Source organism: Drosophila teissieri, chromosome X (assembly GCF_016746235.2).
Source record: "Drosophila teissieri strain GT53w chromosome X, Prin_Dtei_1.1, whole genome shotgun sequence".
NCBI lineage: Eukaryota > Metazoa > Arthropoda > Insecta > Diptera > Drosophilidae > Drosophila > Drosophila teissieri.
Genome location: NC_053034.1, coordinates 9,415,033 through 9,440,253, shown reverse-complemented (window position 1 = coordinate 9,440,253; position 25,221 = coordinate 9,415,033). Strand labels below are relative to the sequence as shown.

Genomic DNA, 25,221 nt, shown 5'->3' with positions numbered 1-25,221 from the left:
CATTCAAGTCGCTCCGTGTTGCCCCAAAGCACTTTGTGCTGTTAGACCGTTAAGTTTTTAATGAAATATTGCCGGGGCGTTATTTGTTTAGTGCGCTTCATCAAATCCCACCAAGCAGTTTGATTGAAAGATGCACGAAGAAAAACAAACTTTGCAACATCAGTTCTCTAAAGTGACCAGGCTTATATGTGCTGCAATAATGTTGCGAGTGAGTGCATGAAGTGGATTATGGGTGCACAATTTCTCGCAGTGTGAGTGAGTCCATTCGTTGGCCATTTTGGTCCGCAAATGGGTTTGCTCGTTTCCTTGGCCGCGTGTGCTCTCTGGCAGGTGCCGGCTTTCAATTTGCTTTCAATCGCATTGAAATAAAACGCTGAAAGCGAAACCACCGCCAACAGCCATTCCCCTCCCACCCCCCGCAAGAGGCACGCAAGAGCTGATGGATGGGATGAGGGGGTTTGGTGGATGGTGGGGTTTTGGACAGAAAACGTTAATAAATTACAGCCAGCAGAGATTATTATATGTGGCATGGATGGAAACTTATGCACCACAAGCGCGCTCGAGCCTATGAAGGCCTCTCATGTGTCACGATAGAAAACAATTCAATGTGTTTTTCTTTTTTCGCCTTTAATTTCCTTTTACCACCCTGCCACACCCCCCACTCCACCGCGGCGGTGTTAAGTTCTCAGGTGGTTCAATGTGGGAATTGAGTTCGGATTGCGTACCGCTCCTTCAAACACGAATACAAAAAAAATCGTTTGACTTCGACGCTGACACGGAAACGATAATTAAAAATCTCACTTTTCATAACCGTCAAGTTGTCAGTTTAATATTTATTTTTTTTTGTTTGTTGGCCATTTACATTAACAATTTAGCACTGGAAAAAAGTGGGGTGCATATATATGTAACTGCCATATGGAGTGATCGTTCCTTTTCTTCAGTTTCTTCGATTCGAAATGCAGCTGTGGTCCATTTAAGAGCGAGTGTCTTTAAGTCGCTCGGTGAATTGAATGTTCACATGAAATTACAAGACAGTCCAATTGGGAGCTGTTTTGGGGGTGGGGTGGATGGGGCAGGTATAGTTGCGACCTGGGGCTCGAACATGCTATATAATGCCCGGAACACTTGACAGAGCCCTGGGACTTGCCCCTCCTTCTTGCCCCACCTCTCTGCATCTCTCTCTCTCTCTCTCTCTCTAACTTTCGATGCCTCCTGCACGCATATTTCATCTGTGCTGTCTGAATTTTTGAAGTGATTTCAAAGTGATTATTTTTTGACACATGGGGCAACACCTGCGTTGCATTTGCAGCTGCCTTCAATGGCATGTATGGCTATATAGATATATAGTTTATATAGTTGATATAGTTGGTGTGTGTGCGCGTTGCACACAAATGCACGCGAGTATACTCGTAGTCAAATGAGTGCTCCCTCTCTTTCACTCGGCGCTGCGCCCGTCTCTGTCGCACTCGCTCTCGCTTTTGCGTGCGCGTGTTGTTTGTGTGTAATTATATAATTTGACTGCTGCAATTATGTTGTTCGCCGTTAATTGAAATGTAAACGTCATCATTATGATAAGACGACGTCGGGGTCACCACTCTGCCACATGGCTGCTAAAGAAGAAGAATGGAAAGATGATGATGATGAAGATTGAGTTGGTGATGATGAAGATTGAGTTGATGATGACGTAGAAGTGAAACGAGTACGAGACGGGGAACACCTTTTGTTTGCGTGCATCTGGTGGCAGAACGTGTCAATTCCATTTTTGATGGCTTCACACGCTTCAAACGCTCACCGGTGGACGGGGGGTGGAAGGGGGTGAGGAGTGCGAGGGGAGCCTGTTGTGTGACTCACTAAGACTATTAGCGACTGATTCTGGCAGTCATTATTTAAGGACAAGGACCACATGGGCGAGAAGTCAGCGAACTCATTAAAGTTTGCCGACATGCAGATATGCAGATGCTCGAAAATGGCACAAAAAAGATAGCCCACGATGTTCGCAGTGGTGGAACAGTAATAATAACTTCATGTCCTACTTGATACTGTTATTGCAACCAGTGAAAAGGGAAACTTGTGTCCTTGCCTGGAAGACGTGCGTGAAAATGAAATAAAGAAATGCATGTTAATATCGATGATGCCAGGTGGAAAAGGGGAAGTCCGCAGTTGATAAACTTCAATTGAAATCGTAGTCCGCTGGCTTAGGCTTTATTTCTTTGCTTACATGCATATACATAAAACTCCTTTTTGTAGGAAAAGATGACAACCCTAGAAGGATGTGTCGGCGAGTGTTTGCGTCTTCTGTCCAGTTTGTTGCATTTGCCTTCGCATTAAGTTGGCAATGCCATTCATGTGACAGGCCATATGAGCAGCAGGGCAACCCTGCAGCCACGCCCCCATGGCCGAACGCCGCCCACTTCCTTCCTGGCTGCTGCCACTGTCTGCGTACGTGACATTTGGCGGCGCCACCGGGAAGCACGTAGACGGAAAATACTCTGTAAATCTGTACGCTCTTTCTCTTCATTCCATTTCCTTTGACCGTAAGTTGAATTAAGCAGAATGTCGAATAGAGGGCAACAGTTGCGGATCCTTTAACATTTTAATGGCAGCTTTAAAGTAACTCCAACTCTGGATCACCTGAATGGCATATTCAAATGGATATATTACATCAACTTGAATAGATTATTGTGCACTTACTAGCTATACTTTGATGCATATTTGCAGCACAGGGTATCTTCGAGTCGCAAGGCTCTTTTCTGGTCTTTCTAGCCAGTTTTTTTTTTTTCGCAGCGCTTCTTGCGCTTTTCGATTTTGCAGTTTGCAAGTTCTGGCTGCACTTTTTTCTTTCTTAGCTTCTATTTGGCGTCTTTCGGTCGTCGCAGTGGCAGTCTTCTTGGGGTTTTTACTTGAGTCCGTTCGGCTGCCACTTTTTTTCTTTTATTTTTTTTCCCACTTTTTTTTTTTTGGTGGCATTTTCCGTGCTGTTCCGTGGCGCTCTTGTATTTGCCCCTTGTTTACAACTGCGACGCCGACCAAGCGCAAAAGTGTTTGTTGCCGCAGGACTGCGACTGAAACTTTGAGTTCAGACCGAGACGGGACAGAATAGCGATCGAGGACGCAAGTCCTGCCATAAATTTTGCTTATCTAAACGGAAAAATACAATTTGTAATTGAAAATATTTTCGTGCACATACACACACTCTCGCACTTGCATTTGCCCTGAGCTGTAAAGTTGCTTTTAAGTTTTTTTCGGGGGGATTTTTGTACTTTTAGTATTTTTTGTTTTTTTGCCCGCCTCCTGATTTCTGGCTCGTTCTCAAGTAGTTTTTTGATGGCCACTTGTTGTTGGACATTTCTAATGGCCTGGGGAAAAGTTTTTGCATTGTTTGGTCGCCTTTGCAGTCTTTCTGTGCGCTTCTCAATGAGCTCACTTCGTACTTCGCGAAGTATGGCAATCTCTCTGATTGGTTTGTTTGCTCTTGTTTTTTTGCGACTCTGGTTGTCTCTGCTGGTTAAAGTTATTCAATATTGCATTTTTTCACTCGACTGCCTTGGTCATTTCATTGATGAAATCTTATACATATGCATACTACTTTCTCAGGCTCAACACAAAATAAAAGTGCTTAAATACGATACCAACTCGACTCTTGCCATTACTCATTTGTAATTCAATATGTATTAGCTGTATTTGCATAGTAATCCCAAAGTCCACGAAATCGTTTATTAAAGAAAATATTGCTATTGCTGAATATTTCCACGGTTTCGCTGAACAAAAACGTAATTTATACATTTTCATTGTGCTGGAAACTAAGTTTGCTCTCTGGAAACCAAATACATCGCACGGATCTCATCTCAGGTTTTCCTATTTGTGTTTTTCGCGCTTGTGTTTTGTGTTTGCAACGCAAAGATTTCGATGGCCCGGCGTTAATCAGCTTAGCGGAATTATGAGCTATTTTCCACAAGCGCCCCTCTCTGCACTTCTCATGGCATTTACCTCGCTTATGATGATGATGCAACACACTTTGCATCGTTTGAATGCGGCTTAGTCGCCGTTGCATAATCGCTTGTCGCTTAATCTACTTATTGATTGACAATATTGAGACCCTTTAAAAGCCCCCCACACCCCCCAACCCCCCACTACAACCATCACAAGGCGGTAATGGCAGCAGAGGGCCCAGGGCCCACAAATCGTTTTAATGCGTTCTTAATTAGCTGCAGTCGCTGGATGGCAGCTGCAACGCTGTTGGCGTTTGGTGGCACTTGTTCGACATTTTCAATTGGCCGCATTACTTAAAGTGCACAGCCACGTTACCCGCTTTTCTCCGCTTCTCCCCCCCCCGTTGCTCCAAAAGTGGGGCCTCTTGGCTCCTGGCTCTCCAGGCTCTCCGCTGAGTAACCCTTGAAACCGCAAGTGGAAGTGAGCTCTCGCCACTTGGCAGCAGAGTTGCATTTAGTTGCCATCTGCGAGGGCTTAAGTATATAAATGTGCACTTCCCGCAAACACACACACACACACATCTAATACTATAGTATAGTGCAATATACATGTGTGTGTGTGTGTGGCTCCTAGGATGCGGATAAATAAATCCGTGTGGGTAATATTTGACAGAAGTGAAATGTGTTCGCTCTGGCAAAACGACTGATGCGAAGAGTCTTGGCCAAATCTTTACTAACGCTTATTGATGATGATGATCGTTATGACGGCGCTCTATGTGGAAATTAAGTGGCACGTGGATGAGTCTGACTAATGAAGAAGCTTTTAGGATACTCTACTCGTACGTTTTAAGTTTTCAGTGTTTGTTTCTTTAATAATTAAATTTAGCACAAAGTTGTACCTCTTAATTATTTGTAAATGCTTTTACTTCTGGCCAGAGAGATGTTTCTCTTGTGACATTTATTCTCCGAACGATTTCTCCACTCGAATTGCTTTGATGTAATTCTTGCAAGGCTGCTCCCCTCTCTGTTTTCTTACCTTTCCGCATGAATTGGAAGGCGTTTGTTGTCGTTCTATTTTGTTGCGAAACTCCTTGAATACGTCGATGCTGAAGGGGGTGGGGGGAGAGGGGTGGGCAAAGGATGTTGAGCATTTTAATTGTTTGCCACTTTTGGTGGAGGCAGCACAGCACGGCAGCGTGGCAGCAAGTGCAAGTGCAAGTGCAAAAGTCGCAGCTTATGCCACCTGAAGAGCAACAAGTTCCGCTTGCAGTCCCTTGCCCTTCTACACACACTCTATACACACGTTCTGGGCACAGGACTTGGCACTAGGATTACTTATATTCATATCCATATCCTTTGCTGGAACGCAGCTGCAGCTGCCGCAAATTGCGGCACGACTTGTGGCATGCTCCACTTTTATTAACTTTTTAATGCAGCAATGCCAGTGCTTTCCCCACTTTCCCCCGAACAACCCCCACCCACCGTTTGGTTAGAGAGTTTTGCCAGCTTTTATAAGTTTATGTCGAGCAGCTGTTGGCTTCTGTTCCTTGCTGCTTTTTGTTTGCCCCCCTTTCGTCCTTTTTCACAACTTTTTTTTTTTTTTTTTTTTTTTTTGGCTCATCTCTGGCATGCAAATCCTGAGCCCCACACCATCGCCCAGCATCTTGGGCTTACTTTATTGGCTTTTGGCTTGTGTGGGGCAAAAGTTTTGCAAATTAATTACATTTTATTGGGCTCGACTTGACTCGACTTGGAATGAACTCGTAGTGGAGAGGGGGACAAACTTTATTTGCGAACCGAAGCGGGCACAATAAGCAAGGGTTTAAAGATCAAGCACTTGGCCCAGTATTATTATTAATAATAATAAGCTAATGCCATCAGCAGCGTGGCCTTAAAAGATTCCATGCCTGTCGTCGCTCGCTGTCCGCTGTCTGCTGTTCTGAAATGCATTTTACGACTTTCAAATTCGAAAGCTCGTAAAACCAAAATAAAAAAAAAATAAAATGGAATAGATGGGGAAAGACCATAAAATGTCGAGTAAAATCGGAAAGCGAGGGGGGGAAATACAATCATTGAACAAGTACGACAACGACACCCAGGCCGAATGTGAGTTTTTATGGCTAATCAAACCTTTGGCACAGACAAGATAAACATACGAAAGCGTTTCCACTGGCTTGCAGTCAAGCAGCCCCACCGTGCACAGTGGAAACGAGCTATCTGCAGATAATTCATATTTCTGGTGCTGCGCTTATCTTTGTCATTAATTTCAATCAAAGCAATTCAAACTCATTGGTCTGCAATTGTCTATTTTCACGATGGCTATTATAATTGAACATTTTCTTTAAAATGACATTTGTATGACTCCATTAGGTCGGTGTAATTAAACGAATTAGTGTCAAAAGCTTTTCAAAATTGGTTTTGGAAGGCTTTTTATCTTTATCAGCTTTTTTTCTGAAAATGTATTTGTTTTTTATCTCAAAGTATACTCAATATATCATGGATTCATCTAAATACGAACCGTTCTTCGAAATATAATATTCATTTTAACGATTACGATGAGCCATGATAAGTTAAAAAAACGAAGCACTTGGAAATTTAGATGGATTATAAATTATCCTACCAACATCCTATTGTAAATTTTCCACGTTTCCTTTTTTTTATATGCAACCCTTTGGGGTCGCTATGCATAAGCAAACACCCTTGTACCATCCTCCCTACACACCTGTTGATAAAGATCAGTGTCCATTATTTTGGGTGGCCCTTGGGCGTAAAAAAGAGAGTATTTGGAGAGGAAAAGGTAAATATGAAGTATAATTTTGATGATGATGCAGTGGGGTTCAAATCGGGTGAAATGGGTTGGGGGTGGGGGTGGGCGTGCTTGTGTACCAGCTGTTTATGATGCGTTTACGACACATCAACCAGTCAACCAGTCGGCCAGGACACGCACACGTGAGTGAGTGAGGTAGGTGGGATCGTTAATGGCGCCCAACGTGGGACCCGCATGGTAATCGTAAAACTGACACTCGCAACTCCCCCCTCAAACGCCGATCCCTCTCCTCTCCCCACCCTCGTGATAGTGGTGTTGCACAAGAGGGGAAACATGGAGCACGCCAAACAAACGAATGTAAACAATTGGAGATTTTTGTGTAAAGCTTTGTTTTCTCGACTTTTTTTCTTTTTTTGGCTCAGCTTACACTAAAGTCGTGATTTTTTTTGTTGTTGGTCGCAGAGCATAAAAATCCAAAAATAAATAAAGAGCAGAGGGAAAAAAGTGAATTTATTTTATACGTTCACTGCTCGTAAAAATCAATGAAAACATTTGTCAGGACAAGCTTTTCTGGCTTGATGGCCCACCTTGCCAATCTGCTAGGGGATGCGGATGGGGATGGAGATGATGTTGGGGCTACTGGGATCTATCTCGGATTCGGGGGGGTGGTGGAAGTTATTCCAATGAAATGCCTGCGAAAAGTTTTTCTGAACCAAGTTTCGTCTGAAATTTGTAGCCAGTGGAACCGAACCGAACCAAGCCGAAGCGAACCAAACCAAACCAAAGCAAACCAAACGAAACCGGAGGGGAAAATACGAGGAGCCAGGAAGGAGCATGGAACTATAAAACTTGAAGTTTGAGTTTCTTTGAAACTGTTTTCATTTCTTTATTTATTTTCGCTCTTCTCCGTCAGCCTTCGTTCTATAGGTGGAAAGGAATGTGTTTGATGCAAGCCAAGTTAATTGGATTAACACGAGGCCCACACACACACACACACACAAACACACTTCCATACACACACACGCACACCCACTTCCAGTGTTGCGAAATTCGATTTATGGTCAAAATGATTTAATTGCCAAACATGCCCAAAAAAGTGAAGACGCAGAAGTTGTAAAGGGAATTTTTGTATTTTTCCTCTTTCTACTTGTTGTTTGTCCCTTGGAGTTTTGGTAATGGAAGTTCAAAGCCGGGGCTAAGAAAATTGCAAAGGGAGATGGATTTTGGGCTGGAAAACTTTGTCACGCACTCGGAAACTAATTTCAAGTACGAACTAGCTTGTTGAGCCGTCAGTTGATGGCAGGGCTTTTAGGGATATGAATGAATTCCTCCTAAATGGGTTTTGAGCAATGCGGTTTTTAGTTGGATTTATTTCGATTCGATTTAATGTATACGCCAATGGTTAATGATAATGCGGTGGCGTGGATTCCAGGGAGACCTGGAATTTTCAGAAATTCACTTTAGAATTGAGGACACCACCTTTTTTTTTTGCTGCTAATGGACCCCAATTTTAATTTAGCTTAAGTGAAAAGTGTACTTGTTAAAATGGAGCAATTACAAATTGTGTCCAGACCCCGAAGCTTCGAAGCTCACCTGAAGACATGTACCTGAACCATGTGCCTTGCGGAGCATCTTCGGGCTTCCATTACACGGTTGTTGTTGTGCTGTGTTGTGTCCCTTCAGCAGCCACCATTCCGCCATGTAATTTGGCCACCCCGGTGCTCCGGCCGCAGAAAAACTCATTTCGTGTAATTAATTAAAGCCGGCAACCCGGGAAAGGTCAACAACGAAGCCAGCGAAAAAGGGACAGTACACGAGTACTGCTTGCTGCTTACTTTGTGACTACTTCTGACACGGCTCAAGTGCATCAAAGTCGGAGGACCGGACCATTCGGGTTTGTCTGGTAATTTGATCAACTCACTGTGCCTCTTGCCCCCCTTCCATTCCATCCCGTTTACTTTCCTTTTCCCTTTCCCTGTCACTGTCCGTGTCCGTGTCCTTTTTGCTTTTGTTTTACGGACATAACACATTTTTCCACATTGCTGAGCTGAGTTGAGGTGGCCGGCTAATAATTTAGTTAAGTTGGTACTTTTTCAGGCAGTACGGCTTCCCTGGCTGCGCATATGGAAATTGGAATCCCATAAAATGTAAGCGTGGCTCAAGTTGCCTTTGCAATCGCCATTGCCATCGCCATCGCCTTCTGGTTTTTTATTCCTCCCCGTACACGAAATAAAATTAGCTCAATGAGCATTTGTGCAATCAAGTGATTTTTAAACAAGCAAACGGAAAGGGGTTTGTCGAAGTAAAAGGGGGCTTTCGCAGTAACCCCTGGGACGTGGTGAAAGGGTTGTCGGTGATATACTTGCCACGGATGCCACGGATACGGGCGGCACACAGAAACCCAACCCAAAACCCCTGGGACGGCGCGGGCTGTGGCAAATAAATTTCACACATATTTGCACACTCGTACGGGGGCCGAGTGTGTTGTGTGTTCAATAATTTTTTTTTTTTTTGTTTCCCCATTTTATTTTTCCCCTACAAGGTCGTCTTGGTTGATTGTAGTGGAAACAACGGGGAGGGGCGGAGTTTGTAGGCGAGTTGCCCCTTACAACGTTGACTCACAAAATATTAGAACCAAAAAGGAGGTGACCCAGAGCTTTGCCTGAAGGCTCTTAGCTTGTGGTGTTCATATGATGTCTTTTTTGCATAATTTCATATTTACCAGCTGTTCATAATTTCGGCATTCCTATTACCTCGACCTTAGCTGTCTGTTTCATATCGAAATGCGAAATGCCTTGGCTTGGCTGCAAGTTTGTTTATCTGTGGGCAAACAGAAACCCCTTTCCAGCCAAAGAACATGACTCATGAACACAGAAAAGTAGCCGAGGGAAAGGGTTGCTCTCGATTCTCAGCTGCGGGTCTTCCGACATCCGAAATTCTACCCAAAAGTAGAAAAAAAAAAAGGAGAATCGAATGAGACCTTTGCATATAGGACTTCAGTTCGGTGGCGGTTTCTTTGACGATTAATTTGGTGCACAGATCATTGATTAACAATTGGCCATTGATTGGGGTTCTGCAACCCCCAAAAATGCCAAAGGAATACAAGAGAAAATCGGGGAAATTAGGGTTTCAAATAATTAGCTCATTGTTTGCAGAACCTTCTTTATATATCAACTGAAGTAAACTTATTATTATTATATGGTATATTTTGTATACCCTTTACTATTTGTTTATTATTTTTTGCGTTGCCAAATGCCCAAATGAAATGCCTTAAGCCTTCAACGCTTCTTGGAAAGCAGAAGAAATGGCTTTCGGAAAACCTTTGACTGAAAGGTGGCTTTAAAATGTACAAAAAAGATGTCAGAGCCGGAAAACTCAACTGGCAACATGCCGCCGCTCATCATCTTTAGCGGAGGCGGCATCGTCACGATGATCATTATCATCATTTGCAGAGGTTACACTCAACTTCTTAGGAGCTTATTCCTTCTGCCTGCTTTCTTTTTACATTTTTGTCAATTTACCGCGAACTCAAGTCATTTGTGTGTGGAAAACTCTGAAGGAGGGTCGGAAAAGTGCGGCTGAAGTGGGAGGGGGGGTGATGTGGTGCGGCAACGGTAGCCGCCTGTCACATTTGCCGCGACACGATTTCCTTTGACTTTTACCCGTGCCCCAACCTCAACACATCCTTATTTATTCCTATTTTTATGTGCATGGCAGGAATAAAAAGTACAAAAAATAAAAAAAACATACTACAAAACCAGGGAATAACAGCAACGGTAGCAACTGAAACCGAAAAGGGAAAATAAAATGGCAAAAGGCAAGCAGTTATTCTTGCTGCGCATTTTCACTCCTTCACTGCTTCACCCCATTCCCCATTTCCCCATTTCCCACTCCCCATTTTCCATTCTCCATTTTCCCGGCGACATTCATTCGCATTCCTCCCAATTGTGTTATAAATTCAAAAATGAATAACGCACGTTTGCTTGCGGTTTGAAATTCTATTTTATTTGTATTGTGCAAAATGCTTTCACTTTTTTTCTTCTCTTCTCTTTTTTTTATTTTTTTTTATCCTTCTTGGTTTTCATTCTTGGCTCAATTAAAACATTTTGCAATGACATTTGTGGGGTTTGACTGGAGGACTAGGAAAAGTCGGACTTTTGTGACCGACCGCTTCCCATTTGGGTTTCTATTTTTCCCCATTTTTTCCCCATTTTTTTTTTCATATTTTTCGTTGAGTCGGCTTAAGGAAATTTTTTTTATTACTGAGCATTTTGCGGGGTTGCAGTGAAAGCAATTTGGTTGATGTAGTTGTTTGGGGTTTCCCGGTAAAAAAGATATTACATCATGAATAGCAAAAGGTAAAGAGGACTTAGATACATATGTATGTATATAGAAGTGGTGGAAATGTATTGGGCATTTGAAAACATATTGAAGGTGAGCTTAAAGGACAGTACTCCTACTCCAAGCATAAGATATAGACATTTGGTGTCATCAACCAAACCGGATTAGGAAGTCAGGAATTCACGCTCTTTTAGTATTTCGGTTCATAGTTCATAATAAGGTTACAAGGTTATCGTAGAAATGCCTGCTACCAACAAAAGACGACTTTATCCACGATAAACGTTGATAAAAACATCAATAGAAAAGTGGAAACTGGCCACAATTATCCTTTGCCTACGAGTACGGCAAGAAATCTCAATCAGAAAACGAGAATCCCAGAAATCCGAGGCCAATCGGGAGAAGCCGAGCCAAAGTTCCATGGACAAACGGCATCAGAATTTAATTCAATTGCAAATCCCATATCATCCCCACAAAGTTGAGAGAAACATTCAATTATGAATTCTGAGAAAAGCTACAAAAAAAAACAAAAAAAAGAAAGAATAGAAGCCAAGCAAACACACACACAAAAATTGAAAAAGGAGATGGAAAAACTACAGAAAACTGTTTTATTTATCCAACATTTGACTTTGAAATGATGAAAATGCTAAAGCTAAAAGGAAAACCAGGGGAAAATTTCATTTGCTCTGACATTGTAAGTCACATTTGATGTACAATGCTGCTTCTGCTGCTGGTCGCAACTTCGACTGATTCCTGGAGCATTTCCATCATTGATGGAGCTTTTCCTTTTCTTTTTTCTTTGTTTGGGGTATTTTGCGAATGAAGTCCACTTGAAAAGTATACGCATACTAATTAAATCACAGCTCTGTACTAATATTTTCTCGTTTCGTGTTTGTATTTACAGATTCCAGAAGGTTTGGCGAACAACAAGCGTTACTGGAAAATCTCTTCAAAAATTTCGGTAAGTGAATTGGGAAGAGACTATGCTTTTTTGGGGAAAATTCTGTATCCAATATAGCTCTCTACTCAGCTCTGCGTCGATAGTAAACTTATTGGAATTTCGAAAATGATAGCGCTGACATGAAAGTTTCTTTGACCCCCCACCCCCACCCCCCGACAGATATTTCTCATTTCACTCGTATTGTGTTTTATGTCGCAACAGACACACAACAGAAAAAAAGATAACCTAGAAATCGGCTTAAAGCGCAAACGGAGGGGGAAATTCATTCGAAGAGCAACAATCCGAAAGATGCGTATCTTGTGGTCCCCCAAATAATAAGCCCCCCATCCACGATTTTTCTTGCAGTGTGTGCGTTTAACTGTCTCTTCATCAGCATCTTCAGCTCAATATTTTCGATATGCATCTCATGTGTGAGTTTGTGTGTGTGTTGTTTTTTATTGTGATTGTGTGGGTACTTCTCTATGGCTTTTCCAAAAAGATACAAAACGTAGCTGCGGCTGGCCAGCGTCCGACGAGCGTTTTGTTTATGATTTGTCAAGATCTTTGGGCCGGGAAAATGTGTTTTAAATTGCCACAGATTTTTTCACAGTGAAATGTGGTTCTCTTACTTTCCTTTAAAGTTGCTAATATGGTCTTTTATACCTTTAAAGAAACATTTTTCCTTGAACTACTTATTGTAGCCTTGGAGCTGTTACTTTTTCAAGAGAGAAACAAAGAGGGGGTACTATGTAGTACCAAGTATCAGTTCTAGTGAGATTAAAATTTGCTATGTACATTGTACAAGGAGTAGTAGTGTGGTTTTCCTTTCCGTTGGCAAACTGTAAGTGAACCCTCTCCTCGTTCTAGTGCTAATAAATTCACCTTTTACCGCAAAATATTGCCCAACATTTGCGAAAGACAAACAGCTCAGCAGCCACCCCCCCCCACACACACCCCCCTGCCGCCCAATATCTTGGCCATATCTCGTTCTACTGTGGGCGTAGTGCCAACATAAATCTCTTCAACAATCTGCCATCCCCTGGCAGCCCCTACAGCACCCGACTTTTCCAACTCCCTGCCAGCATTTTCCTGCTCATCTTTCGGCTCCTGTTTTCCCGCTTGGCTGTTGATTTTTGTCAACCTAATACAAAAGGCAAACAAAATTTGTGTTGGCATTTGGTTAGATTTGCCTGAGTGGGTGGAAAATCGGGCAGAGGGCTAAGGGTAAGAGTAAGGGGCATGGGAAAGGCGGAAAAGCGGAAAGGAGGAAAGGCGGAGAGGAAGGGAAGTTGTGGGCCGGAGTTCATGGTGCAAGTGGGCACTGGGGAGTCGACTTGATGAAGGAGCCCGGAAATCAAATATTCGATGAGTTGTATGAATTACAGGTGGCCCAAATGGGCTGGCGTATGGGCCAAAGAAAGAAATATCGAGGCGATTATCGAGTGTTGAACGTAGCTTTCCCTGTGAACCCGAATGACCTCTTGTAACATCACTGAGGTTCAATTTTCCTGTGTGTGTTTGGGTCACCAAATAGCCATTGGTAACATGAAACAATTTAAGCAGAGAAACAATTCAAACAATAAAAGTTGCCTCTATTGGAGTAATAGAAAATCAAACTTCGCTCTTTAAAATCAAGTCTAAACTTTAGTGTCAATGGATTGAGGTCAGCTGATTTGCTGAACCAAAGGTATAGATTATGTTCATCATCATATTCCGTTCACGATATTAATTAGTTTTCATACTCATTTGGTCAAATATGGTGGAATATGGACCAAGGCCCACTTGAAGGGAAAGAAAAACAAATGGCCGAGTGCATTTCCCTTTCATTAAGTGTTTGTTGTTGTTGTTACTGTTGTTGTAGTTGCTGCTGCTGCTGAAGCTGGCAAACGTGTGGTTTATGTTGTTGTTTTTGTTGCTGCTGCTGCTGCTCATGAGTTTGTTGTTGCAGCTGCAATTGGCCACCAAGTTGTGGCCCACATTTTGGGTGTTTTTCCTGCTGCTGCTGCCGCTTCTACTGCTGCTGCTCTCGGCTCTCTTGGCCAAAAAAGCTTCCACTTGAGTGCCCCGTGCCACGCCCCCCTCGCTGGTGCCGCCCTTGTGCCTCAAGAGTATATGTGTATGTTAATTAAAGTCATTACGTGGAGGACGCCACCAGAAAAAAAGGAAACAAAAGCCAAAATGGCGAGCGGCTGCCAATTGCACACAGCTGAAAAAAATACAAAACTAAGTCGAAGGATATTTAATAAATACATTAAAATATGCTAGTCTATAATATTTGCATATTTTATAGAATTTATTAAAGCCATATTATTTATAAAAGCCGAAAAGTTTATGAAATAGTAAATAAAAAAGATACTACAACATATATTTCAACTGCTGATTCACTGGAATATGACCCCAAAATTACGCTACCCAGCACGTTAGTATGTTAATTTTCCTCTGTGCATAATGATACTGGTGCTGTGTGCGTGGGGTTGGGGTGTTGGGTGTTGGGGCACACGCACATGTAGCAGCAGCAGCAACAACAACTACAAAGTGATGCCAAACGCTGCGCCAAATTGGCCAATTTTCATATGCATGCCAAGCAGCAAAGGCAGGAGCTGAAAAGCAGGAGCAACAGCTGCCGAGCCGAGTTGAGCCGAGCCGAGCTCAAGGCAACCACACACAGAGGGCCAGAGGGGTGTGCTGCAACAGGGGGGTGCTACAGGGTGGGGCAGATGGCAGGGGGCAGGGGCAAGGAAAATCTCCTCTTTGGCATTGACATCAATGAATAATTTCCAGTTGGCGGAGCGAAGGGCAAGCGAAATGGGCTGGGTGTGTGTTCGGTGTGTGGCCCAACTGCAGACGCCACGTGTCAGGAGCATTGTTGAAATAACGAAACATGTGAGATGACTGCACTGCGAGAAATATTGTGTACCTACTGAACTGAGTATCAAACGTAACACATTCCTAGTAGGGGAAGCTATACAGAGTGCTTTATAGGAAGGAAAGAAGTAAAGTAAACAGATATCTTAAAGTTGGTTATGGTGCATAGTAAATCGCTTGCCCGCGGCTAGTTGGCATTTGTGGCAGTGTACTGGTGCTTCTTCCATCGACATGGGCCACCATCCACCACCACACATCATCCTCATCCTCATCCGCATCCTCATCCTCATCTCGGTTCGTCTCGTCTGCTGCTCTAATGATGCACAACATGCACAAAATGTGTTAATGACAAACCAACCGACTGCCGACTGCCGACTACTCGTGAGTTCTTTCCTAGAACTCGATCGCCTCCTAATGAGCCCCGCCCTGTTTGGTACCTGTTGCCCTTACTGCTGCCCCCAGGTGCGCTACACCCATACTCCCACTGCTCGTGGGTGGGGTTGGTGGGCGTGGCAAGTGGGGGAGTTGCGCCAAGCTACGGACAACTTGAGTTACTTTTGCTTTTCAAATCGATGCTTCGATGCCGTGGCCAGAGTGAAGCAAATTAAATTGCAGCATGAAATCGAATTGCCAGCAGGCAGCTGAGGCATTCAAATGCAGAGAGCAAAAATGCATGGATGAGAAGGGGAAGGGAGCAGGAGAAGTATCCATAAGATACATTCTGGCCCTGGTCCGCAGCTGCTGCCTTTGCCAGAACGAACAGGAAGAGGATGAACCCAAGATTCAGCAGACTTTAAATTGCTTTTGCCGCCCCCTTTCACCTGGCTAAAAAAATACAAAAAAAAATTCACAAAAAAAAATTCAGAGAAGAAAATGTAGAAAATAGCTGGTGCAAAAAGAGTTCTACAAAGTGTTCGATTAAAATAGATATTTTTATGGCTTTTGCATTCGAAAATTGCATTAGGCAAGTGGTTGCTCGCCTTCCACGAAGAGGAAGAATTGTTTTCACTACCCAGATCGGTCTATAAAGATATATATATATATATATTTTTGCAAGGGAAGAAACCATTTAATTCGCTCCAAGAACTTCAGTCAAACAGAATGTACGAATTTAAGGTTAGCAGTTAGCAAACTATAAATATGATTCTCCCCCGTCTATTAATCCGCATTAATATTGCACTTCAATATGATTTTTATAAATTTTTAAGAACATATAACAGTGCAGATGCAGATACAGATACGTGTGTGTTTTATGCGGCTTCCTCTCGAAAATCTTAATTGAAAAATGCACATCAATATGCGATATGCGATACTGGACTGGTCGCTGTTTCCATTCGGAACTATGCTTTTAATTTCTGTGTTTTTTCGTTTTGTTTTGCTTTGCTTTTTATTGCAAACCATCCTTTATCTCAAACCAACTCAATCAGGCAAATCAAAATGTTGCAAAAGTGCAGCAAATAAACGGCGTATGGCTGCCATTGTTGTTGCCGTGTTATCATGGTTTTTTGCGTCGCAATTGTTGTTACTTTTGTTGGCAACGCCTCGACAAGACCACAAACAACTCGTTAGAATTTGCATGTGAAATGCAAACGGCCAAAACAAAAAAAAGAAGCTGAAAACGGAAAATAGCCAACGCCAAAAGGAACGAGAAAAAAGCAGTGGAAAAATCAAAGAAAATTTAGCTAAAGATGTGCGCGTGATGGTCGCTTTTATGGGCAGCCAAAGTGGTTAAATCTTTATTTATCTGCTTCTCAAGAATAATATGATGTTCGAGTATAAAACTAAATAAATTATATAAAATATATCTCTGGCAAAAGAAACAGCTGAGTTTTGAGTGCAATTTTGGCGGCGTGTTTCGTCACGCGCTCATCTCGAAGCCCAACAAACACAACACAAAAAGGTGAAAACAAAATAGACAAATACGCAGGCACAAACATTTCCGAGCTTTGTTAAGTGGAAGGGGGATGGGCATAGAAGCGAGATAGCGTTAGACTTTTCCGGGGGACAGTGTTTGGCCAGAGGGGGTGGAGGGGGGTGGAATAGAAATATCTACGGGGCAATGAAAATTGGGTATTCGTAGAGTGAAACAGTGAAACAGCAACAGCAACAAGAGCATTTGGCTATATAGCAGCGGATGGCTATCAATTTGATATATCAATCAGAGTGAGGGCCAAAAGTGAAAAGCACGAATGAAAATCCAGCCAAGAGGAAGGGAAATTCATTTCGGTTTTTATACGCTGCTGCCACGCCCACTTGCTGGGCCAGAGGGGCGGAGAAGCGTGGCGGTGTGAAAGGTAAAACAGCCTGCACATTTCTCCCAGCGGCCAGATAATAATTAGTTTTAGTTACAAATCAGGTAGTTTTACATTTCAACAGAAACAATGCAAATAATGGGATTTCAACTTATTTAAATTTGTTTTTTTTTTAACATACATATCTTTTTAAACATACATCACCTACAGATCACAACGATTCGTTTATTTGAGGTGCCTGACGATAAATATAGATTTCAAAAATATTGTTTCCAATGCGGGATTGATTTTTATGGCTTGTTTTTCTGGTTTTTATAGCCTCGAGCCTATTAATATCTGGCTGTATGGTAAATAAGGACTTGGACGTCTTAATAACATCGACAAACAAACAAACGCACATACATATGTACGTACGTGTATAACCATGGCATCTTAAGTCGATATTTGATATGGTTTTATTATTTTCTGTGCGTTAATAGCCCTGCCCTTCCATCTCCCGACCCCCAAAACTTGGCCTTGAGCTGGGCTCACATGTACTCCTCTTATACTCTTATACTCCTATATATATATATATATATGTATATATATTTCTGTATATATATATTGTACATCTGTACTTTCCGCTTTTGTCAGTCTGTTTCTAGGATTATCTTGGACACACGCTGGGGCACTCATAAAGGGCGGCCTGCCCACTCTGATTGATTTATGTTTCCCCCCACCTCTCCCACACCAAAAAAAGGGGGTAGGGATAAGAAGAAGAGCGGGGAGTGGGGCTAAGGGTGGCTCTCGTCACTAGCTGTATTTTTTCCCCCTTTTCCCTAGTACTTCTTGGACGGCTTTTTCTTGCCGGCTGGCTCATTTCTCCTTTGGCTGTTAATAGCTTTAATGCTGTTTTATGGCATTTCGTGGAGAAAGGGCCACAGTTTAGTGGGACAGGGGGAAGGGGGTGGTAGGGGTGGTGTTGTTGAACACATTGGGATCTGGATGTGGAACCGAAACGCATGCCAGCGCCAAATGTTTTACATGCGTGCCTTTCGAACACTCCAAGAAAATGTTTAACCATGAATTGCGCGTAAAATGACTTACTTAAATGGCAGAGCTGTGTGCATTTTTGTTGAATATTCTGGTCACTTCTCGCAGTGCATCTGGGCCGCCACTTAGTGTGGCAACAATGTTTGCGCATAAATAAATTGGAATCGACTGCGGATGAGAGTGAGGTTGCTGGTCTTGGAGCTGTGCGGTGCTCATAATTCCAGCTTTTATTTGTGGGATTTTGGCATGGCATGTCAGTCATGCATCTCTGCATCTCCTCGCCGTCTCACTGTTCTTTGGTTCCACCCAATGCTCCTTGGCACCCTTGACCATTCCCCACTTGGCACGCTGATTAATGGCTATCCGTACTCCACAGATGATGCCCGACTCCTGTTGCTGTTGCTAAATACGCCGAATTTCTCACCGAGCGAGCTGAGAAAGCTGAGCAGAGCGCAACTCCCCCGAACGACTTTGACTTTGCAATATCACAATGTATCCGGCCAGCGGCAGTGGAGGAGGCAGTGCAGCGACCGCTGCCAAGTTCCAGAATCGCTGCGGATCGCCGCAGTTTGCCAGCGACTATCCGCACCCACATCCGCACCAGCATCCGCACCAGACGACATCGGTGGCGGTGCACAGTGCCCCGCCCGGTGTGAGTGGTGGCTCCATAGCCAGCGGTGGCTCCATGTCCATGCGTCACGGCCAGCGGGTGGTGGCCTCGGCCTCAGCCCATCAGCATCCCAGCCAGATGACCCTGAATCACGGCGGCATGGGCCACAACCACGGCATGGGCATGGGCATGGGCATGGGCATGGGCATGGGTCACAACCATGGACATGCGGCGGCCACCTTGGGGCATCCGCCGCACTCGCATTCGCACAACAACAGCAGCAGCAGCAGCAGCCACGGCCATGTGGGCTCGCATCTGATCTTCCCCGACGACATGGACAGCATCGAGTTCTGCATGCCGGCGGCGCCCTCCTCCTCGTCCGCCTCCTCGCAGAACGGCCTCGGGATCGGCGACCAGTTGCTCCTGGGCAGCAGTCACGGCGAGGCGTTCACGGAGCGCCGAAGGAGGGGTCACAGCCGGCGCAGCAATCACAAGATGGATGTGGAGCAGCAGGTAAGTTTTGGGCCTGGGGGCGACGACAAGGGTTGCTTTCATAGCGCTAATCCATATCTAATCTAAACCCATAACCAGGTTAAGTGGTCACGCAAGAACATCGCTGCCACCATGGAACGCTTCGAGCCCACCACCAACACACAGTCATCGTCGTCCACCTCGTCGCTGGACTACGGATTTGCAGCCGGCGTGATGACGCCCAGTGGCAGCAGTGCCACAGCCTCGCATGGCGGCGGCGCCTCCAATCCCTCGCTGCACGTGGCCTTCAATGGCGGCGGTGGTGGAGCAGTCGGCGGTGGCTCAGCCTCGACATCGGGCGCCAGCGGTGTCGTCGGCTCGGGATCGGCTGCAGCGGCGGCGCCCTTCAACCATGTCTATTCGTATGCCTACTACGAACCGGGGGCGGCCAAGTGTCACACCAACGTGCCTGCCGCCCAGGGAGCTGGTCCCGGACAGGGTCAGGGTCAGGGCCACCAGGTCCATCAGGTGCAGTCGAAGAGCCCGCCGCGCAACTCGATACGCGCCCTGCTGGCGAAGAGCTTCCGCTCGAAGAGCAGCACCAACCATGGTGGCCAGTCCACCTCCAGTTCGCCGAGCGCCGAGGAGCGGGACCGCCACACGTACACCACACGCTACGGCACCACCGAGAACCTGTACGAGGAGGTCAGCGATCAGAAGATCCGCAAGGTGCTGTCCGACAACCGCATCGCCAGCGGCTCCAGTGCGGGCAATGTGAAGGAGGAGCAGCGCCGCGTGCAGCACAACCACTTTAGGGTGCTCGACGAGCTAAATCTCTCGCTGGAGGCCCTAATAATGCCGCCCACACCGCCGGACGTCAGTCCCAGTCACGCCATGGGCGCCGACGAGCCCAGCACCTCGATGTCCGCCGGTGCCGTGGGCGGCGGATCGGTGGTGTCCAGCGTGGTGGCGGGTCCCTCGAAGACCGCCCAACGACCCAGACGCGGCGGCCTGCTGGGCGGTGCGGCTGGTGCTGGGGGCGCCTCGAACTCGAGCTCCGCCTCGCACGCCAGCCTGGAGAATCTATCGAGCACGCTGAACAGCATGGAGCTGAAAGATCATGGCCACAGTAGCTGCATCAATCCGGAGTTCGATGAGGGCGATCTCGATTCCGGCTTCAGTGGCAGCGGCAGCAGCAGCGGTGCCAGCTACAACGAGAGTCTGCGGTACTACAAGTCCGCCACGCCCACCGGACCGCTGCACCACCATCACAACCACAACCACCACCAGCAGCAGCAGCAGCAACAGCAGGCGCTGCACCACCACAGCCTGAACAACAACACCTTGCCGCACAACATGCGCAGCTGCCGCTCCTCCACGGCCTCGGCCACATCCACATCCAAGAGCAGCATGGCCAGTTGTGGCGAGGATCAGGGCATTGGCATGTCCTTGGCTGTGGGCGGCGGTGGCGGCATGATGACACCCATGCACGAGGGATCCGGTGCCGTGGGCGCTGGCTCATTGTCGCCCTTTAACTATCCACGTCGCTGTTCGGCGGACCAGCAGCGCGCCTCGGGCAGATCGATAGCCTCCGCCGTGGGCGTTGGACCCGGTGTGGGCGTGGCCGTCGGCGGCGGCAGCATGAGCATGAGCAGCAGCAGCAACGTGGCGCTATCCACGGGCGCGAAACCCAAGAAGAACTTCTGGACCATGAAACCGTGATGCTACAAAAAGGCGCTGCGTCACATTTGCAAGAAATGGACTATTGTTATGGTGAGTGCAGCTCTAATTGTTAAACTAAATTAAATTTAATAACTCTGTAGAGTTTTCTACCTTTCCAACCTTTATATCTAAACCTTATATATCCAATAGTTCCTTTCTGCTATGTTTAATAGTTTGAGAGATAAAATCGCATTAGTCATCAAGTTGTTTTTGTATCAATCAAGAGTCACTTCCCTCACAAAATCACATCGTCCATTTTATCCACATCGCTGTGATTGCGATTGTGTGTGTTAACCCCTTTCAATAGTTGATTACTTTTTATGGCCATTTTGTCATTTAAGATCATCTGCTATGATTATCGCCGTCGCCATCACCATATTCCCACCCCCTCCACTCGATTCCGAATGCCCAATCCCCAGTCCCAAATCCCCAATCCCACATCCCACATCCCCTCAGTCGGAGCAATCGCTCTCATATCCCGACTGCTTTTGGGCATCAATTTCAACTTTTCAACTTTAATCATAATAAATTTGCGGCCCCGTTTTCCAGCCACGGCCATGGCCATAGCTTATAGCTCCATTTCACAATCAACGAGATACTTCCGCTGCAGAGGAAGCAGATCCGCGCGAGATATAGCTATATATATATATAGATGGTAAGGAGGGGGAAGAGGGATGTTGAGGACTGGACTATCCGCATTCCCAAGATAATAAATTTATTAACTGAGCGGCCCGACATCATCATTATCTGTGAGAAGCGGGCAAAATGTTTTCATCCCTTCGCCGCCGAAATGAATCAATTAAAACTGATTGAACTTCATAGATTTCCTCCCCCAATATACACACACACACACATATACTTTTTTTTTATCTCTTGCTCTGACCGAAAAATACGAAAAATTCATTTATAACTGAAACTGGGCTAATCCGCATCGCTCACCAATACTTTGTCTTCTCTTCTGCTTTTTTTTGGTTGTGGGATATTCCGGGGCCACATATGCCCCCATTTTTATACTGGTCACGGGGATTACCCCGAATAGCCCGATGAGGAGGATGGTTGGTTAGCAAAGGGAAATAATGGATGTGCGGCAAGGGGAGAGTGGAGTGTTGAACATTAAGGCGCCTATTGAAATGTCCGCAGACCTAAAGATGCACCCATGCCACAGCATATCCCATACCATAGCATAGCATCTCTCTAACACCCCCTTAAATCCGCTCACTCCACTCACTTGCCCCATTACGCGCTGTGTGAATAATACCATTATTCATTGCATTTTGTTATAAATCTGTCAATTTGCACAATTGTGCGTACAAGCCGGCGATTCACTCGAAACAGAAGTCGCGACCAAAAACGCGGAGTATCGTCTTGAAAATGAGAAAAATCTTTGTAATAATTATGAAAAGTTTATGTTAGTATGCTGCATTTTTTTTACATATTTTTTCAAAAATGTGTTTAATTCAAAATAGTTACTGATTGTTAAATTATTAATTTATTTTTTATTTGACTTAGTATTTCTGTTCAATTAGGTTGCTAATATAACCTTTTTTCTTTGAGTGCCTGCATGCTTTATGTTCTATGCAATTCGACAGGGTTTGCAAGGGGATGCAATGCGAGTGCGTCGGGGGTTGGAGAGTGGGTAGTGGCGAGTGGGGAGTGGGGTGTGGGAGGGCAACACACTTCAGCCCTCGAGGGCAGGGTCGCACATGTGTGGCAGCCGCAGGGTGCACGCTGCTCGCGTTCCTGCCTCTTCCTCTTCCTGCGCTTCTCGCATTTCGGCGGCTGCCATAAAAAATCTGTTGCGAAAACTCGGAAATGGCTCCGAAGGCAAAACTACTTTTACTGGGTATTATTGACGCTATGGTGGTTAGTAAAAAATAATGTGAGGATACACAATAGTCGTTCACTCCATTTACACAGACGCATAGAAGCATATCGACAGTTGGTGCAACTTATATATTTAATCAAGTGGAAGTGGCACTTATTCCAGGGTAGCAAATGCATCGATTCCTTTGGCTGCGCATCCATTTCCTTGGCTGGGCGATGTTGTTGTTCCGCTGTTGCCGTTGTCCGCGTGTTGATTTATATTCGAAACAGCGCCGAGGCGCAACTAATTTGCCTCGGGTGTTAAGTAGCATGTGAAATAAACGCAACGGGAGAAAGCCAAACACACATGGCAGAGTGAGAGTGTGCAGGGAAAACTGGGCGTTGGGTGGTTGGGTCGTTCCTTGGTTGGGAAAGCGCTGAAAAGGGAAACTCTCGGGTCTCTCGGCTGCATTCAATGCCGTTTGGATGAATGGCAGCATGATAGGCAGCGAACGAGTGTGTGTGAATGGTCCATTGCCGCGCCATGAATAAGTGACCGAGTGCGAGTGCGAATGCGAGTGTGAATGCGAGTGTGTGAATCGTGAGGACCCGGCAATATATGTATATATGCCATATGAGGCAAGGGACTCCTTATTCAATCGCTGCTTATACAGAACATTTATGCGAAGAATTTCCGGAGTCATTTATGAAATCGGCCGAGAATGCGAGCATTCCCATTCACTCGCATTCAAAATCTCATTCATTTAGTTTTCGACCATTCATGCGGAGCCCAGCAGCATTCACCTTGAATTGGGGTTATCAACGACATGAAATATATACACATGCCCCCATATTTTTGGAATTTTCACATCTAGTTTCTAGCTTCTGAAGTTTCCTTAAATATTTGTTTAAGGTGTTCCCATTACTTTTTACTTGTGTCCCCTTTTCAGTGGAGATGAGTAATAGTAAGTGAATATGTCCACCCGCTCACTCCAGTTGATTCATCCTATTCATTTATTCACGACGACTTTGTATAGGTTTTTTGTGAGCATTTTCTGGGAGCTCCAGACACAAGTTTGGCCACCAGCCCAGACATCTCATCATCATCATCTGTATTAGAATTTAACCCTTGACCCTAACCCACTGATGCCCCAACGCAATCCCCCTTCGTTTTCGTTTTCTCTTTTTTTCTTTTTTTTTTTTGGGGACTTTTCTCATACATGTGACCCGAAACTAGTCCTGGGGCAAGTCTATCTGGAAACGATTTGTGCACACTCGATTTGACAGTCAGTCAGTCAGTTGCCTTCCATTTCCCCCCTTTTATTATGATTTTTTCTTCTTTTTTTTTTGCTTGGTTGGGGATGGGAGCTCTGTAACCCTTTCCCCATTTCCCATTTCCCTTTTGCACCGAGAATCGTTTAAATGTAGCCAACAATAATAAAACATTTTAAACTTGCGCCGGCTAATAAAGCAAAGAGGGAAAGGAGCGGAAAACGAGGGAAAACGAGGAAAAGGAACTTGAAATGAAATCAGAGCCACATCGAAATGGGAAAATGGGGGAAAACGTCTGCTTTTCAGCTCTGGGCAAATATGAAAATGGATCTCGCCAAGAACGACGACGATTTGGGGATTCCAGTGCCGGACAATGGAGATAAGGATGAAAAGGAAGGAGCCGAAAGAGCCAAAGGAGGCAACGGAAGGATTGGGGGCAGAATGGCACATGTGCTGGGGAAATCGGGCATAAACATTCACTTAGCCATAATAAAAGCCAAGCCGCACACAAAGTACTCAAATGAACAACATTTCTATTTAAACAGGGGTCAGGGGTCATCACTCCACCCGCCGCCGGGGGCCAAGCTGGAAATTTGGAATTCGTCAGAAGTTTGGTTGAATGAAGCCTGCTTTCCTGGTTCCTGGTTCCTAGATCCCAGTTACTGGTGCCTGGTGCCTGGTGCCTGGTTGACTTTTCTCCGGCTAGATTGCGCCCGACTGATTAAAAATTGAACGATGAAGGCCCCGAGACGATGACGCTCACATTGAAATTGTTAAACTTGCCCCGAAGTACGAAAAGCCATCAGGCCTTATTCTTATACAACATTTGCAACACCGAAAGAGAAAGCTGAAAGTTCCAATAGTACAAAATGTACAAGTATATTTCAAAGCGAACAAATTCATTTAGTTGGACAGTCCTAATTATTGGCAGTTAGTTGTATTATTTATAAACAAAATGGCACGTTATTTGCTCGGGCATCTGAACAAATGCAATTATTCGGTCAATTTGAATGCAGCTTTCAGTGGCAAAAACCCATTCAAAAGTAATTAAAACTATGTAGGCTAACACGGACACGGTACATATGGCAGCAAATTTTTAATATTGGGAAGAAAGCAGGTGCAAATGAAATCGATAGTTTCCAACCGCAAACAATGGCCATTCATACAATGTTGCTCCCCATACAGTGTTTTGCATTTTAATGTAAATTGCGCTTTGCTCC

General features: G+C 44.9%; 1 protein-coding gene across 1 annotated transcript in view; it reads left to right on the top strand.

Annotated features, from left to right (window-relative positions):
- LOC122624419 (midnolin homolog) overlaps positions 1 to 25,221 on the top strand; it is an 87,682-nt gene that overhangs the window by 54,535 nt on the left and 7,926 nt on the right. The window contains exons 4-6 of the mRNA XM_043803950.1: positions 11,939 to 11,995; positions 18,500 to 19,246; positions 19,325 to 20,977. Coding sequence (XP_043659885.1) covers positions 18,614 to 19,246; positions 19,325 to 20,926 — 2,235 coding nt within the window. The 5' untranslated portion in view covers positions 11,939 to 11,995; positions 18,500 to 18,613 and the 3' untranslated portion in view covers positions 20,927 to 20,977. The remainder of the gene's footprint in view (positions 1 to 11,938; positions 11,996 to 18,499; positions 19,247 to 19,324; positions 20,978 to 25,221) is intronic.